Genomic DNA, 18,866 nt, shown 5'->3' on the forward strand with positions numbered 1-18,866 from the left:
ATCCATGGAAAGGGCAAGCTTCAGTCTCTCTGTCCAGCAAAGAGTTGGTAGAGGAGAAGGTGTGAATGCTTCAATTTCAAGAGATGGAGAAGAAGGTGTGGATGCTTCTATTATGGGAGATGGCACGGAAGTAGAAGGAACAAAGGCATTAATATAATCGAGCCAGTCAGAAGAACAAATCTTCGCCTTCTGGGCTAAGAATGATGGGTTGTACCCTTGTGCTTCTTCTAGGCGTCGGGCAGTGTGCACTATCTTTGTAGGCATGGAGGATGTATACCATTCTACAAGTAGATCCTCCTCCAGACTACGTCGATGGTCAATGGGCACGTAAGGGTAGACCACTGAACTTCGAGCATAGGAAGGAAACTCTAAAGGGTCAGTGAACTCAACAAAATGATGGTTGATTCGCTTCCTCAAATCACAGGTCTCAGGTGTTGACCAGCTTGTCCAGTCAGAACCCCCAGAAGGGGAAGAAGTTGCAGCTTTATCCCATACAGAGGTTTGTGAAGAAGAGTTTCCCAAATCCATATTTACAACTTTCCGAATCAAAGGTTTGAGAGCAGTTTGTTCGAACTGTAAGGGTGAGTTAGAGGAAGAACTTCTTGTGTCTATATCTGCAATTTTCTGAATCGAAGGATTAAGGGCGATATGTTCGTAATCCAAAGGTTGGTAATTTGCAAATGCTTCCATAACTTGAATATAGAAGGGTGGATAAAGGTGGCTAATGAATGCATGGAGGTTCTTTCGAGGGGAAGTAGCATTATTTAATGACTCTTCGTGTGCCCGATCAATAGAGAAGAAAGTTGATTCGGCCATAGAAGAGGTATCAGCCTGTACGAGTGCTAAGGTATTGGGGTGTTCAAAAGATTGAAAGAGAATTAATGCAAATGATCATCAATAAGTGACGGTTGTGTTTCCAGAATCTAGACCCCATGCACGTTTTAAGAAATGCGGGAGAAAGGCTTTGATCCACTAATATCACCAAGTATTGGGTATATTAGTGCGGGGGGTAATGTTGGCTACATATTTTGTAAAAGACCAGTTACAGTTCGACGCGTGGCAGAGTAAGGGTAATATAGGAAAACTGTTCAAGTCTTCGATCCTGATCGTACACGTGACAGTTGATATTGTCTATTGCGTGGTCCGAGTAACATTGGATCAGCAAAGAGATGCAAGGTGACGTGGCTTCAACAGTTACTCACATTCAAATTCAAATATAGGAGGGAAGCTTAACTGCAAGTGATGGCGTAGTGGAACTACTTATAAGGCAGCATGATCAGTGATCACGGAGGAGCAATTCGACAGTTTGAAGTGCAGTTCAATGGCCATCTTTGAGGAGTATAAATAGTAGGGAAGACCCCAGAGAAACGCCTAGACTCAGATCCAACAAACTAGTCTTACTTTACATATTTCTTTCCAGTTTTTATATTTCCTGTTCTTTACATTCCTGTACTTTAAATTCCTGCACTGCACTTCATTCATAGGAGTAGTTTCAAATAGATTGTCGCTGTAAACCTCTACGAGGCTGAATTTGGATCATTGTAAGTTTTTCATACTAATGAAATGCTTCAATTGCTCTTTATTTAACTGTTCTTGTGCTTAAATTCTCTTAAATCAAGCCACCAGTAAAAGTCCTCTTCATTGAGGCTGAAAGAACTACAACACAATCGTCTGATAATTGGTTGGCAATTAAAATTCTGTAAGGACTGATTGATCCTTGCTGGCACTCTCACAATTACAAAAATAACCTTCAAAAGCCAAAAAGCCAACAATTATATGATTTTCATAATAATACCATAAAGATTTATAACTTAATATAAAATGACATAACTTTTCTCACCACATAAGATAATAATATTCACCACAAAAAGTATTACCTTCACTTTAGAGTGCACACCATAAATTCGTTAGTCATAACTTTGACCACAAATTAGCATAAAACAAATATTCATAATTTTCATAACAAAAAATTGTAAATCTTCTTACGATATACCCATTTTAGGGGTGCACACATATTGTAGATTTCTCCTAGTAAGTATTATATCCAATAGAAGTTGCTCAGAACAAATAAATGAATTCCCAAATTTTCTAAGCATAGATTAGAGTTCAAAATCAAAGGTCCCAAGACTAATGAAAAGAACAACCTAAATCTATATCAAATAAAAGTTCTTAGAACAAATAAATGAAGACCCAATTTTCCTAAGGCATAGATCAGAGGTCAATCAAGGATCTCAAGACAGATGAAAAGAATGAACTGAATCTATATCAAATACTTCTTAGAATAAATAAATGAATATTCAAATTTATGAGGAGCAAAGAAACTTACCTTCGTATATGTAATCTATGTGGTATATATATATATATATATAAAGAAAGTACCTGGATGACAAAAAAGAAGAAATTGATTGAGAGAGTATCCACAAAACACAAACATTAAAAAAGAAAATATAAAGCTTATCACTATTATTTTTTTTAAAGTAAATTACAAGCACACTCCCTGAGATTTACTTAAATTATAAATTACTCCATGTGATTCTAAAAATTACATTATGCCCCTTAAGGTTGTTAATTTCATAACAAATAGGTCTTTCTATTAATAAATCATCAAGTTAATTAACAGTTTTTAGTAATGTTAAAAATTTATTTTAATTAATAATTCAGATAATTTTATTATTGTATAGGTGAACAGTTAGAAATTTCACTTTTTCAATTAATTATGTTAAATGAAAAATTCTGACTGGGAGGTACTTGTAATTTTCTAAACTACATGAGACAATTTGTATTTTAAGTAAATCTCAGAGAGTGTATTTGTAATTTATCTTTTTTTTTTAACTCCACAAACGATGCACAATATTACATATATAATATTTATAAAAAAAAATCAAGAAAATAAATCACAGAAGGCACATTCGACTTCAATCTGATCACATTCAGATATAAAACATGAAGAATAGAGATAGTATTAAGGCATATACAACGTATTTATTTATGGGTGAAAATTCTTTCTTGGATTTGATTGAAAAAAAATTCAACGGGGTTCATCGAAAATCCAGAAGTTGCAATATCTATTTAATTAAATAAAGAGATTACGGGAAGAGAAATTTCTTAATAGAATAACTGCCCTACTCAAACTTGTAGAAACCCTAACAGTAATACTGAAAAGAAAAATGACTTGGACCCCCAGCTGGGGGTGCTGGGGGTCACCAATGATTGGGCAGAAAAATTGTTTTTTTTTTTTTTTTTTTTTGTTTAAGTTTCCGGCCAATCCCAGGCCAACACGTGGCACTGGGGGTCGGTGGGGGTCGTCCGTATTGGGGGTCTGTAGCATTGTTGATACTGAAAAATAGCAAAGAAATAGCCAAAAAAGAGAATGTCGAGATAATCTGTGAAAGCTTCAAAAAAAGAAGAAGAAGAAGAAGAAGAAGAAGAAGAAGGGTCTTTAAGCGCCATCTTCTTTGGCTTTTCACTACTATAAAAATAGTTAAAGATCACATTTTGATAAAAAAAAATATCTCACTTTTATTAAAAGCGTGATAAAAAAAATTAGATTGATATTTTAATCACACTTAATTTGATTGAGTGTGATAATATTTATATTTTATGTCACTTTTCACTTAAGTGTGATTATATATACATTTTTTTAATCACACCTTCTAATTAAAGTGTGATTACATATACACTATTACTTTTTAATCACACTTTTTAAATAAGTGTGATTATATATATATATATATATATATTAATCACATATTCTAATTAAAGTGTGATTATTTATATATATTTTTAATTATACCTTCTAATTAAAGTGTGATTATATATACACTACTACTTTTTAATCACACTTTTTAAATGAGTGTGATTATATATATATTTTTTAATCACAAATTCTAATTAAAGTGTGATTATTTATATATATTTTTAATCACACATTCTAATTAAAGTGTGATTATATATACACTATTACTTTTTAATCACACTTTTTAAATAAGTGTGATTATTTATATATATTTTAATCACACATTTTAATTAAAGTGTGATTATTTATATATTTTTTAATCACACCTTCTAATTGAAGTGTGATTATATATACATTATTAATTTTTAATCACACTTTTTAAATGAGTGTGATTATATATATATATTTTAATCACACATTCTAATTAAAGTGTGATTATATATACACTATTACTTTTTAATAACACTTTTTAAATAAGTGTGATTATTTAAATATTTTTTAATCACACAATGTAATTAAAATGTGATTATATATATAGGGTAAATTACACTGACACCCCCTGAGATTTATATTTATTACAGTTCTCCCCTCGTGTTTTGGAAATTACATCTCCCTCCATAAGGTTTAAAGTTTCATTACAGATTCCCCCCTTAGCAATTTAATTTTTTTAAATACTACTTTTGCCCTTACTGGGTAAATTACATTGACACCCCTTACATTTTAAAAATTACAATCCCTCCCTAAGGTTTAAAGTAGCATTACCAATTGCCCCCTCGGTCAGTATTAGTTGGAAAAAAAAATTAATTGGAAAAAAAAATTAATTGAAAAAAAAATTGTTAGTAAAATTTTTAAATTTCTGTTTAAAAATCAACGTAAACTCATTTTTTGAATTTACGTTTTTTTCTCAAATTTACAAACTGAGACAACCATTTATAAATCAAAAAAATTATCAAATAAGTTTTTATGACAATTTTTAAAATTTTTGTAAATATAAATTGAAAACTGAAAACGAAATGGTTACCAAACAGACTTCAGATAGTAAAAATGTCATAAAATTAACAAATAATTAAATAAGTTACCAACATAAGAAATGACTGATTAAAAGATTCTTAAGCTATGCATGGTTTGATTTTTAGAAAAAAAAATTAAAAATTAAAAATGAATTTGGTTAAAAAATAAAAAATAATTATCATTTTTATATAATTTTTATCTTTTGAGTGGTTAGAAATAATTTTTTACTAATTAAATTAAAACAGTCATACGTATGCATATAACCTGCCCAAAAGTTAAAATAATAATTATTTCTTATCCTTAAATGATAATTATTTCTTATTTTTTATTTCTTAACCAAATTAATTTTTAATTTTTAAAAAAAAATTCTAAAAATCAAACCATATATGGTCTAAGAATCTTTTGGTAAGTCATTTCTTACGTTGGTAACTTATTTAATTATTTATTAATTTTACAACAATTTTACCATCTAAAGCCTAGCCATCTCATTTTCAGTTTTCAATTTATATTTACAAAAATTTTAAAAACTGTCATAAAAACTTGTTTGATAATTTTTTTGGTTTATAAATGGTTGTCTCAGTTTGTAAATTTGAGGAGAAAACGTAAATTCAAAAAATAAGTTTACGTTGGTTTTTAAACAGAAATTTAAAAATTTTACTAGCAAATTTTGTTTCAATTAATTTTCTTTCAAATAACTTTTTTTGCAATTAATTTTTTTTGGCTAAATCACACTGACACCGCCATGAGGTTTATGTTTATTACAGTTTCCCCCTCACCTTTTGGAAATTGCATCTCCTTCCCTAAGGTTTAAAGTTTCATTACAAATTCCCCCATTCAGCAATTTAATTTTTTTAAATACCAATTTTTTCCTCATTGGGTAAATTACATTAACACCCCTCACATTTTAGAAATTACAATCCCCTCTCTAAGGTTTAAAGTAGCATTACCAATTGCCCCATTGGTTAGTATTAGTTGGGAAAAAAAAATTCATTGAAAATAAAATTAATTGGAAAAAAAGATTAATTGAAAAAAAAATTTGTTAGTAAAGGTTTTAAATTTCTGTTTAAAAACCAACGTAAGCTCATTTTTTGAATTTACGTTTTTTCCTCAAATTTACAAACTGAGAAAACTTTTTATAAACTAAAAAAATTATCAAACAAGTTTTTAATACAATTTTAAAATTTTTTATAAATATAAATTGAAAACTGAAAACGAAATGGTTACCAAACAGGCATGATGGTAAAAATGTCGTAAAATTAGCAAATAATTAAATAAGTTACCAACGTTAGAAATGACTTATCAAAAGATTCTTAGGCTATGTATAGTTTGATTTTTAGAATTTTTTTTTTAAAAATTAAAAAATAATTTGGTTAAGAAATAAAAAATAAAAATAATTATCATTTTAATATAATTTTTATCTTTCGAGTGGTTAGAAATAATTTTTTACAAATTTAATTGAAATAGCCATACGTATGTATATAACCTGCCCAAAAGTTAAAATGATAATTATTTTTTACCCTTAAATGATAATTATTTTTTATTTTTTATTTTTTAACCAAATTAATTTTTAATTTTTAAAAAACAATTTCTAAAAATCAAATCATACATAGCCTAAGAATCTTTTGATAAGTCATTTCTTACGTTGGTAACTTATTTAATTATTTGTTAATTTTACGATATTTTTACCATCAAGCCTGTTTGGTAACCATTTCGTTTTCACTTTTCACGACGCACAATTTGTGTCGTTAAATGATATAATCCAAAAAAAAAAAAAAAAAATAGGCGCCAAAATAAAATGTTGTAGCGCCAATCACCAAAAATATTTTAAAAAAAAAAAGTTCTGTTCAGTGTGTTTGGTTTTAGTTTTCTAGATTAAGTTTTTTGAAAACTGAGTTTTTTGATTTTCGTATTCTTTTGTTTTTAGTGAATATTTTTTAAATTTTAAACATTTTTTTTTTACTTTTTTACATGCACCTTAGTTAGATGTATCTAAAAAGTAAAAAATTTGTGAAAAAATATTTTAAAAAATTAATAAATACATAGAAATACAAAAAATGTACTGAATTCTTGTATTTTTTTTTTTGTATTTTTGGTATTTAGTGAATTTTTAAAAGATTTTTTTTACAATTTTTTTACTTTTTAGGTGTATTTATGTTAAGTGTGTCTAAAAAGTAAAAAAAATTACTCAAAATATTAAAAAAATTCAATAAAAACAAAAAAAAAAACACGAAAAAATAAGAAAGTATAATTTTCTGAAAAGGGTTTTCTGAAAAATGAAAACAAGCAAGCTGAACCTATTCAGCAAATAAGAGAGGGAGAAGATAAAGGGTTAGAAAGGGAGACTAGTTGGGCAGCGGTGAGACTTCGACCTAGAACGGTGCTATCTCTTCGGCAGCAAGACTGGTTCGGCGCCGGCAGCGATCAACGATTCGAAAGGGAAGGGTTTTCTTATTCTCTTCTCTTTGCTTTGATCTAGGTATCTTCGGATTCCCCCCTCCCTCTCTCTCTCTCTCATGGTTCTGCGATAGTAGAGGGGCTGGGAAGGGGTAGTTGGATCGTCGGAGTGGAGGATAGGCAAGGAGATTACTGAGTTTGGTCCTGGAGGATGGTTACCAAAGGGGTTGCTAGGGAGAGGTGAGGGGAGGGGAAGGGGAAAAGGGGAATGATTTTTTGTCTTCGCAATGAGATCCAGTACGAACTCGACTCTCTCCTCCCTTTCAGGCACTCCTTTAATCACTCCAATTTTCTATTTGTTTCCCAAAAAATTGCATAAAGGTTTTTTGTTTTGTTTTGTTTTTTTTTTTGCTGAGAAAATGACGCAAATAGTCAATGTGGGGTTCTTTTCTCTGTTTGGTTGCTGAGAATTGGAGCAATAAATATTCCATTGAATCTTGAACGTTATATGAACTGAATTTTTGTATGCAAAATTACTAATGCATTAAAATTTACATTTGTCCCCTTCATTATTCAAATTAATTTTGTATTATAATTTTATTTTATTTATTTATTTATTTTTGTTCTTTTGTGATTTTATCAATTTTCAGAAAGATCTCAAAGTGTATCACAATAGATGAACTAATATTAATTGGTAGTTCCAGTCTTCCAACAGCTAATTACATAGACCCCACTAATGTACAAAATGGATGCTAATGGCTGAAACCCTAGGGTTAAAATCAAAAGGCTTTCAAGGCTTCTGCAAGAAGCATACCAAAACCATCATTGAAGTGATTCTAGACAGTCTTAAGCTGTGTGTGTGTTTACTTAAAACAAAGCACTAGAACGCATCGGTGGGCATCATTCTAGTGTGCTTTTAGAAGCTTCTCATTAATGAGGTTGTTTTCAAGTGCCACACATTATCTGGTAGTTTCATTGGGATATATTGGACTGAAAGTTGAAATTGGGCATGTATTGTTATAGATAGAAGAGTTTTCTTGCAAAGAATAGAAAATTGGGCATGTATTGTTATAGATAGAAGAGTTTTGTTGCAAATGAAGCTCTTTGAAAGCTTGTTTCAGGCATAGTCTGAAAAATACAAAAATGACGATTATCACAGCATTAGACAAAGGAATACAGGAGATGAGGAAAACTTTTTCATTTTTATACTAGATATCCTGACATTTTAAACATCCACATTCGAAGCTTCCACAAGAGATTTGTAGCTATGCAAGTCTTTGTGCCTCTTTATTCCCTTCTTTCTCATTTCCTGTCGTACAAGTCTTTGTGCCTCTGTATTCCGTATTATAGTATCAAATTATTCAATTTGAGAGTTTTCAATATAGTTACCTTTCAGTAGGATTTGTGCGAGTCACTATTTTTATGCTAATCTAAACTTCTAAGTTTGCTACAATATATTTGTCTAAATCTGATGCTTTAGGCTATAATCAGTTGAGGAATCACATAATTAGAATGTTTATTCTGTGCTGTGTTTGTTATTGCAGCTGGTCCCAACTCTTGGAAAAACTTGCTCTTCCAAATGTAAGGACACGTATCCCTTGAAATATTTTTGAACTTTATGCTTAGCCTCGTGACCATGCACGTGTATATGGTTCTTTGATTTTTGCAAAACTTAGTTGGTACTTATCATTTTTTTATGCTGAAATTCTGTGATGCAGATCAAGTGGATATGCCCAACTGCTCCTACTTGCCCAGTGGCTATACTTGGTGGATTCCCTCGCACTGCATGTAAGATTAAAGCTTAGATTTCTTCCAGTGCTGAGATACTGATACAATTATCTAAAGTGCTTTTGTGGTTTCGTATTAGGGTTTGACGTTATAGAACTTTCAGAAGATAGTCCTGATGATTTCGAAGGTTTAGACGTTTCAGTAGTGCATATTGCAAACTTGTTGTCAACAGAGCCTGCTGATAGTAAATTTTTGCCTTGTTACTTCATTGATTATAGGCCATTAAATTACTTAATTTCCATGTGTTTAATTAGTAGTTCATTTATCTACCGTGATAAAAAGTTTCATCAATTATCATGAATAAATGACCATCGTGTTGTTTAGGAATGCTATACTTTTTCATTTATTTATTTATTTTTGTATTAACTCATTTACAGTTAAACTTGGTATCGGGGGTTTTAGTATGGGTGTTGCAACTGCCCTCTACTTTGCAACTTGTTTTGCCCAGGGAAAATATGGAAATAGGATCGATTACCCTGTTAACTTAAGGGCTATTGTTGGTCTAAGTGGTTGGCTTCCTAGTTCAAGGTATGAATGCAATATCTTCCTTCTCATTTCCTCTTTGTTCCTCTGTTATATGTACTGTTTTCCCATGTTGAAAATAACCAATTTACCAAATAAAATAAGATTTTTATGAGATGATTCTGAAATATCTCATTTGATAGCTCCCTCTGGCCATATTTCACTACACCAAAATTGGGCTTCAGCGGCAGTTTTTTACCGCCGTTAAAGGCTGTAAAACTGCCATTAAAGCCTTTAACGGCGGTATTAACGGCGGTTTCGTTACCGCTGTTTATGCGCGTGTCAGAAAAAGTATAACCGTCATAAAAAGGTAAATTATCGTCGTTAAAAGTCGACCAAAAACGGCGGTAATATAAGACCAAAAACGGCGGTTCTTTACCGCCGTAAATAGGTTCAAATTTTTCGAAAAATAATTCTTTCTTCTTGCACTCCCCAAGTCTTGAACCCTCAACCTCTCATCCACCCACACCAACCACTCCACCATAGCCACTCTTCATGAAATATATTTCCTAAATAAATATTTAAACATTACTTTTACTTTATTGTAGATGGTCATGTTCAACCTTAGCCGCACATGGTCACCACTTATCGGAGCTCGGCTGGAGCTTGGCCGACAAAGATCGCCGTCATTAACGGCGGTAATGAGAGGGCTTTAGATGCGGTTTCATTACCGCCGTTTAAAAATGGCTTTAGCGGCGGTTTCATTACCGCTGTTAAAGGGTCATTACCGGCGGTTTTGTTAACGGCGGTAACAAAAACCGCCGTTAAAGATACATTAACGGCGGTATTAACAGCGGTTTCGTTGCCGCCGTTAATAGTATCTTTAAACGGCGGTAACGGAACCGTCGTTAAAAAAACCGCCGTTAATGCCCTGTTTTGGCGTAGTGTTTGGAATTGTTTTCAAACTAATATTATATCGAGTTCCAAGGTGACCAAAATAGCTAATAAGTTTTGTACAGTGTCATCTCAGGTTGGACTCACTCATTGTTGATTCATAAATCTTTTCGCAAGTAAAGATGTAATGTGTGCACCTTATAGTGCTCTTCAAAATATTACCATGCTTATTAGTTAACGGCAAGTTTATGCACGACGTTGAGGAACAAGATAGAAGGATCACCGGAGGCTGCAAGGCGTGATGCATCTTTGCCCATTTTGCTCTGTCACGGAATCTGTATGTACATTGCATTTTGGACTCCCTTTTTTTTTAAAAAAAAAAGTTTTCTTGGGAATGATAAAGTTCTTTTCTCACATGTTGTTCAACTTCATGCATATAGCTTAAAATTTGAGAAAACTTTTTGAAGAGCACTATAAGGTGCACACATTATACTGTAATTACCAACAAGCTGGTAGTACACTCAAACTTTTGAGTGCTCTACTGTTGCTCTTAAAATTTGAGTCTTCAATTTGCTATTTTTTTGGTATTGGGACATCTACTGTAATTACCAGCTTGTTGTTCCTATTCACTGATAATTCATAGTTTGTAGAATTATATACATGAAAATTTTATTCCCGAGGATCCTTCTCAACCTGTCATTGGAAACCTACGTGAGCATTAAAATCCCTTTAAAAACGCTCCGTTTGGTTTAGTTTTGGAATTATGATTTGCGTGTAAAGTTATGATTTAACTGTGAAATTGTGAGTTGAGTTTTTAAAAAGGAATATTTGTTTTGTTATGAGTTTTGAAAATTCATAACCAAACACATAACTCGAAACTCCACACTCAAATTGTAACTAAACACATAACAAAAAAAATTAAAATATTTAAAAATATATTTATAAAATAAAATTAAATATTTATAAAAAATTATATAGTTAAAAAAAAATAATTTTTGTAAAATTTTTAATATTTTAAAAATATGTTTTAAAAAATACAGCACACAAATGTATCAAATATAGTGCATATTAAAATAATAAATAAATATTTAAAATATAAAATATTTACCCTAAAAAAATAAAATTAAGAAAATTTTTAAATATTTAAAAAAGTAAATCTAAAAAATTTCAAAATACAACTCAAAATTTTTTTTCAAAATTCATAACCAAATAAATGGTACTTCTTTCTGCCTATGTATAAGATACTTTCATTATTTCACTTTATCTATTTCTTTCGCAGCTTATTATGTGGGTTAAGCATGTACTAGTTGGAATTGTCTTTTCGGTGTTCTTACTTGTTACTGCCCTGGTATTTGGTCTTGCTGGAATCTAGACAGGGTTGTTTCTGTTTTATGACTTTGCATGTTGCAGCAGGAATCTGGAGGTAAAATCCTTCAATTTTTAAATGCAGTTTGGTAGATATTGTGTTTTTTATTTTATTAGAATGGTTTAAAGTAATATTGTGTTTTTTTATTTTCTAGTGGTTTCTGAATTAATTTGTTTTTTATTTTTCAGGTCAGAAATTTCTTGGAGAGATGCAAAATATGGTCAAAGAATTCAAGAACTTAGTTTTTTCAAGTTTTTTTTTTTTTAATATGTGTAATCACAGTTAAAAACTTTTTATTAATTTTTTTGTATATACTTTTGAACATTTAACTTTCATTTATGAAATATATGACGTTATTCCATTTAATATATGGTTGTGATTCAAAATATAGTATATAGTGTGTATTATATTCTTCAAATGCGCGTACAAAAATAATATTGATTATTATTCAAATATGTCGAATTCTTTTTTTTTATCATAGGTTTTATTAGTTATTAATCACACTTAAAAGATATGATCTAAGGTGTGATCTAAATATTATTAATCACACTTAAAAAAATGTGATGAAAGCATTTTTTAATGACACTTAAAAAGTGTGATTAAAAATAACCCCTTTTAATCACACTCCCAAAGACTACACTTTAATAAAACTTAAAAGGTATGATTAAAAAGCATACATCACACAAAAAAAGTGTGATCTTTATCTGTATTTGTAGTAGTGTTTGTTTATGATGTAAGCTTAAACGTTTGAATTGTGCATTATATTACAATGTTTTTAAAGTGCTATTAAACATAAACATGACTGCTATGAAAATATAGTCACAGTGCGGAAATTTTTTATAGTTGTAGACACACCATTTTGACTGCTCTTAAGACTTGGACGCTTCACTCTGAACACTGGATGATAAAATGTTACGTTGTGCAATCGTTCAAAATCTTCAATAAAAGGATTTGGTTTCAAGCTTTAAAATCTAAACCTTGCACCCCCTTTGCACCAAAGCCTTATTTTTTCTAGCTCGGCCACTTAGAGAACAACTGGCCAGCAAATGGCCTGTAGGCCATTTTCATTGGGCTAGCCGTACATCCTTATGACCGGCCGACTATGTTCAGCGTAGCAGATATTTTGATAGCTGCCAGGTGCTTTCATGCACATGCTTTGGACCAGCTGTCTTCTTTATAGATATTTCTGATGTGAGAAGCTGTTTTTCTATAAATACAACACCTCTCTTCATGGTTTGGGGTTAGAAAAATTCCCCAAATGCCTATAGCTTGCCCAACCATCTTCTTTACCCTCTTACAATATAGATACACAACCATCTTCTCTACCCTCTTGCAATATAGATACGCAATACATACACCTTACGAGCTTAAACTTGAAGCTTTTGTTGAGATTCTTGAATACAATTCCAGCTCCTTGAGAGTATTGAGCTTGTGGTTTGTGAACTAAGAAGAACATCCTCTCTTTCAAGAGGTGATTTTTGAACTCTTCAACCATCTTTTCTCTCTCTTTTTCTTGTAGTTTCATACTGATTTCAGAGTTTCTTTTAAGCTTAAAATGTAGTTAAAAATTTGCTAAAAATGAGTGAGCTAGCCACCCTTTCATTAGCTAAATCACTTGTTGTGCACTCTTTTTTTTTTTTTTTTTTTTTTTTTTTTTTTTTTTTTTTACTTTCTTTTCACTTCATTTGGTTCAATTTTAGTAGCTTTTAGCATTGGTTTTAGGTTTTTCTTGTGTGATATGACTTCATTATGGGCTTATAAAAGGGTCCTAGTCCTTCCTGCTACATGTGCTCTTAGTTCATATGCTTTAAATATCATATTTGTGTTGTTGAAAGTCCTCTCGAATTTGGTGTGTTTAGGACATAGTGGCCAATCCGTTGAGTTGATCATTTTTTAGCTTTCATTATGTCTCTTGGAACCCTATCGTCATGGAAGGATTAGAGCTTAGGCTTAGCTACCCCGCCACAAGTTCACTTATCTTGTGTAAATTTCTTGCTTTCATATTATTGTTGTCCACATTGAAGCTAGGTAGTGACTTCCGTGTTCAAAGTGTTGAAAAACTCTCTTATCGATCATTTTCAAAACATGGAAATGGATGTCTCATCCTTATTCCATGAAAAGAGGAGTTGTCAACAATTTTGGCTAGTTGTGTGTTTAAGCTTTGATAGATAGCTTGCTTTCTTGGCTCTTTTTCTTTCTTTCCTTTTTTTTTTTTTTTTTTTTAACTTGCTTTGTAACTCCTAGAGAGCTCTTTATTGAGAAGTGTTGAAAACTCTCTCCTAGTTCCACTTTGAAGCATGGAAAGGGATGTTTTATCCTTATTCCATGAGTAGGGAGAATAACTTTGTTTTGTGTTTAGTCAAGTCTTTCCCTTTTTCTTTTAAAGATCATCATGAAACAAATTTGTAATGATTGATGACTAGGAAAACAAACGTACTCCCTCCTTGAAAGTCCTCATGATAGGAGGGAGCAGGAAGGATGAACAGCTTTTGAAAACCCTTTATCTTGTTCTGTTTCAGTTCTGCTGTAGCAAGATATTCTCCATAAACAGTGGCCGGCTGGCCATTATTTTGTACGACTAACCACTTAATCAGGCCAGCCAGCCATGATTCTGTACGGCCGACCACTTGATCAGGTCGGCTGGCCGGCCAAGCATTTTGTACAACAATGGTGTTTTTTAGCAAAACAGAGCAGATTTTTTAGAACAAAACAAAATAATTTTCTGACTGTAAATAGGGCAATTTCTGGCAGCAAATGGAGAGGTTCTAGGAGGATGTTCTCGCTTATGCACATGCGACTCACCTTTCATTCAAGTCCATTAGATTAGCCTCAAGATCAATATTATTTAATTAATTAGTTGCTTTCATTCAGACTTGTAATAATTAATTAGTTCATTCATTAGTGTTTATAATAATTAGTTAATTAGGTCATTCAGACCCTCTTGTGCGAGGGAAAATTTGTAATATTTGTATGTCTTCCAATCCCCATTCCTTTCTCCCTTTTATTTACATGCTTATTGTGGTTGTATGTAGTATCATATTTTTGTTTAATCTCATTGCTATGCTTTGCACCCATTTTTGCATGCATTAAGGTTCAGTTCGTCATTTTTGAATATCGTTGTCATTTTCTACTTTTTTGAATATGTGTGTTATCGCATGCTTTGAGTTAATCCATATGACATGTTAATAAGTCGAACCTAATAGTCGCATTCTTGTATGTGTTGCATTAGTCATGTGCATTGTTAGGATCCTTCATTTTTCTAATTGCTTTCTTTTTTCCTTTGGCTTACCTCGGAGTACTAGGTGAACATTTTTTGCTTTAGCATATTCATATGTGTAATTGTTGCCATGTTTAGTATCTTACCATAAGACTATGTGCTTACTTGAAATAAACTGTTTGAATGCCTGTGGATGAAGGTTATTTTACTTGCATTAGGGATGATTTTGAACAAATGTATGTACGAGCTCATTTCTTTCCTTTTGAGTTGTGCACACCCCTAAAACTCTTTTTTAAAAAAACAAATTACATAAAATCAAGTCATTTCTAAGGCAAGTGAAATAGTCTATACTTGTGTGCCTCACATAGTAAGTTAGCATAATAAAATTAGAACAAGAGCATACAATGTTGATAAAAATCACATCATGATTAGTAGAGGTTGATCTTTGATCGGGTAAGGGGGTGCTCAATCTATGACCTTCTCCTCTCATGCCTAAGTTCCTGAACCGAGACAACTTTGGTTATGACGGAAAAGTGGCCTTTGGCACGAGCTATAGGTTTTTTCAATTTTTCAAAAATATTTAGATGGCGACTCTGAAATCTGGCAGTGCAGTCCATTTTTGGCATCTCTGATGATTAATGTATTTTCTAGGATTTGCTGGATTTGGACTCTCATTTATTTTCTAATTCACATTGCACTTGTGAAACCAGATTCAGAACCACGGGAGTTCGAATGGTAGGGTTATTGTACCTGAGGAGACTAAACCCCTCCGAGGAGCACAAAAAGCTAGCTACAGTTTTTGGCAACTCTACTGGGGATTTAGAGAACTTGAATTAGACTTTATGATGTGAAATTTTATCTACTTATATATGTTCTTTGCATTGCATTTGCATGGTACTCTTAAGTCACTGTGTTTACCATCTGATATCCTGGACAATTTGCCGGAGGCTTGTCAAAAGTTTGCCAAAAGGCTGATCGGACGTAGGCAATGTCACGTTGGGAACACAACCCTTGGATTTGGGTTACCACTGTACCACTTGATCCTCCTTTCACTTTTCGATGTTAGATGTGAGAGATATATTAGGTAACCTTGCTGAGGTACCCTTTTGACCAATTGGCCTAACGCATATAGTAAAACTCTAGTGAATGTTCCAACATAGGACATGATGCTCACCCGTATTTAGGATATTGTAAAACCACTTGTTTGAAGTAGTGAAACTCTAGATTATGCCAAAACTAGGACAGGGTAACCCTACCCCCTCATAGGGGAGTTTTGGCTCTCTTTACCCACTATGTGCTATACTCTGCGTCTATACAGGGGTTTTGAATTCAGATTACCGGTTCAGTATCAGTTTGTGGGGCAAAATTTAGTTTTATCAGTAGGGAGCACGGTCATACAGCTGCAATCATATCTGTTGCAAATTTGGGCCAAAGTGCTGTTCGATTTTTAATTATTGATTTTCTTTTTCTTTATTTCTTTTTCTAGGTAGTCTGGAAATCATAGTTTTAGACCTCCATGTTTTGTGGACTCATGGCGGTAGGCTTTGCAAAATCCGAGATCTAGTTGACGGTTAGGCAGTGTTAGTCTCTCTTCCACCAGTTGTTCGAAGGAAAAGAACCAGACAAGTATCACCAATACAGAGCACTTATTAGTCACCTGTTCATTTCCACCAGCTCAGTTCACTGGTATCTGACTTGCCTAGATCTATAATGGCGCAAGGTGCGGAAGAAGTTACAACTATGATGACAGCATTCCAATAGGCCATGGATACACTGAACTAAAGGATAGCTGTGCAAAATCAGACCATTGTTGAAATGAAAAGCCCATCTGGGGCATCAGCATCTACTACACATCTAGTCCCGGCTACCCAGCCAAATCTTGATCTACCTTCACTAGCTGAAAACCTGCAAGTTTCGGATCCCCAAGAAGTGGTAACACAAGCTCAAGCTTTCAGGCCTTCGACATAGCCTTACAGAGGGCTTCTTCCCTTCGACACCAATGACATCGATCCTGCCATGATAAAAATCACCAAGCTGGAGAAGATGCTTAAGAAATCTCAAGGCTTCAATTCCATCCCTGACAATGAAGACGGTTATAGTGAGGCTTCTGTAAGATTACCAGAGAAATTCAAAATGCTGTACGTTGACAAATTTGATGGAAACGGAGATCTTATCGTCTACGTCCGTCTCTTATCGAATATCTTGAAACCAATGTGCTTGACGTGGGCCTAGAAATTGTCATTATTCAGAAGAACCTTATCAAAAGTGGCAGCTACCTGGTATGCCAAACTAGAAGACTTGACCAAGCGGAACTAAGAAGAACTATCTGAGAGATTTGTTAATCAGTATTCCTACAATACTCAAATAGAGGTAACGATCAACGAACTTGAGGCAACCTCTCAAAATCCCAAGGAACCCTTTATCGACTTCGTTGCTAGATGGAGGGCAAAGGCAGCCAGAATGACAAACAGGCCTTCAAAGAGGGAACAGGTTCGATTGGTAGTTCATAACCTTGCACTTGTACGGTATTTATGTATTTTATCATGTTGTGTTATTGCTTAGATGTTGTTTAGGAGGTCCGTTTCTCTCCAGTCAAGCCAGTAAAGCGTGACGCCTTGCTAGAGATTCCTCTTCATTCTGGTTTGCTCTCAATAAAGTGTGAAATTGAGGTATGTTTCTCTCTGTGAGGTCGGTAAAGCATGGCCCCTTGAGATAGGTTCTTCTTCCTTCCGATTTTCTCCCAGTAAAGTGTGACCTTGGAGTTGTTCCCTTCTAGGTGAGGCCAGTAAAGCATTATGTATTTTGTGGGTTGTATTATTTGCCATCCATGCCGTTGGCTGGTGGAAATAGAAGTATGTATTATGTTTAGTTAATTATATTTAGAAATATATGTTTCTCGGTATTTCTGTTATGGGTGTTCATTGCCCCAGGGCCTATGGCCAGGGAAAATAATAGATGTGTTGTTACATAAGTGTGTGCAGTGAGTTGAGTTATGAGATTGGGTTATGACTTGTATCTATGAACATGCTTTCAAAACAAATGTGGAGATGAAATTCTTTTATATTAACATGGAGGTTTAAATAACCAAGGTTGTATTGTTTTGGAACTAAACTGGATAATTGGAAAGAAAAACAAATGGTTTTATACCTTGTAGTGTTCAAATGGATGTTTTTGGAGAAAATGTACTTATATAAGTATATTTTGAATATTAAAATATCACATTATTTATATTGTACGTCATGGTGAATTCATGGTCATAGATATCTATACATATATATATATATATATATATGAGACCAAATGATTCAAGATTAACCCTCATTCCATAAGAATCCACATACTACACATTCAAATAGACATGTTTGGGTAGGTTTGGGCGAGTTATAAATGGGTTGGGTTGGGATGCAGGTGCAGTGGCTATGAGGGTGATGGGGCAATGACGACAGTAGAGAAGTGGTTGTGGCAAGGTAAGTGGTGGTGACTGCATAGTTGGGTTGACTCAAAGAACAAAAAACAAATAAGTTGGGTTAGGTTATCTAATGGATAATTATTTGGCAGTTTAGTGCTTAGCCACCATGAAAGATTCAATTTTTTTTTGAAAGATTCATTTTAAATAGGTATAAGTAGGTAGGTCATGACTCATTTAAATTTCTAATGAGATTGGTCTGTACTTACCCTTCTTTTTCTCTAGGAGGTGTCTAGCATGCACAGTTTACCAAATAAAAAAAAAAAAAAATCAAATTTGTACTTTTTACTACAAGTATAATGTATAACTTCAAAGTCTCATGGAATCTACAAGGTCTAATCAAGGGAAAAATAATATACAATCTAACTATATCACTAATATATCAAATTCTGGTACTTATTCTTTCAAAGTGGAAATGGTTTGAATGGTTCTAAACTCCTACCCAAACACGCCCCATGCTTTCCCCCACCTCTCTCTTTCTCTCTCTAGATTTTTCCCATTTCAGTTGGTCTCTCCACAGGTACAAACCCTT

The 18,866-nt window shown here is 32.9% G+C and overlaps 1 protein-coding gene across 1 annotated transcript; it reads left to right on the forward strand.

The window, feature by feature from the left end:
• The first annotated feature begins 312 nt into the window (after positions 1-312).
• Positions 313-16,443, forward strand: LOC145823640 (uncharacterized). Its single transcript, XM_082923127.1, has 8 exons — positions 313-327; positions 425-606; positions 8,686-8,722; positions 8,860-8,929; positions 9,009-9,113; positions 9,307-9,457; positions 10,531-10,622; positions 16,355-16,443. The coding sequence occupies exons 1-8, from the start codon at positions 313-315 to the stop codon at positions 16,441-16,443; spliced, it is 741 nt and encodes a 246-aa protein (XP_082779253.1).
• Positions 16,444-18,866: the final 2,423 nt, after the last annotated feature.

This window comes from Camellia sinensis, chromosome 4 (genome assembly GCF_055761805.1).
Source record: "Camellia sinensis isolate YWXY chromosome 4, ASM5576180v1, whole genome shotgun sequence".
NCBI lineage: Eukaryota > Viridiplantae > Streptophyta > Magnoliopsida > Ericales > Theaceae > Camellia > Camellia sinensis.

What these genes read in the sequence shown, in the direction of transcription:
- LOC145823640 (XM_082923127.1), top strand. An exon ending in AAAAACTTGCTCTTCCAAAT is followed by an intron (nt 8,723 to 8,859) that starts GTAAGGACACGT and finishes TCTGTGATGCAG; the next exon opens with ATCAAGTGGATATGCCCAAC. An exon ending in GGTTGGCTTCCTAGTTCAAG is followed by an intron (nt 9,458 to 10,530) that starts GTATGAATGCAA and finishes GTTAACGGCAAG; the next exon opens with TTTATGCACGACGTTGAGGA.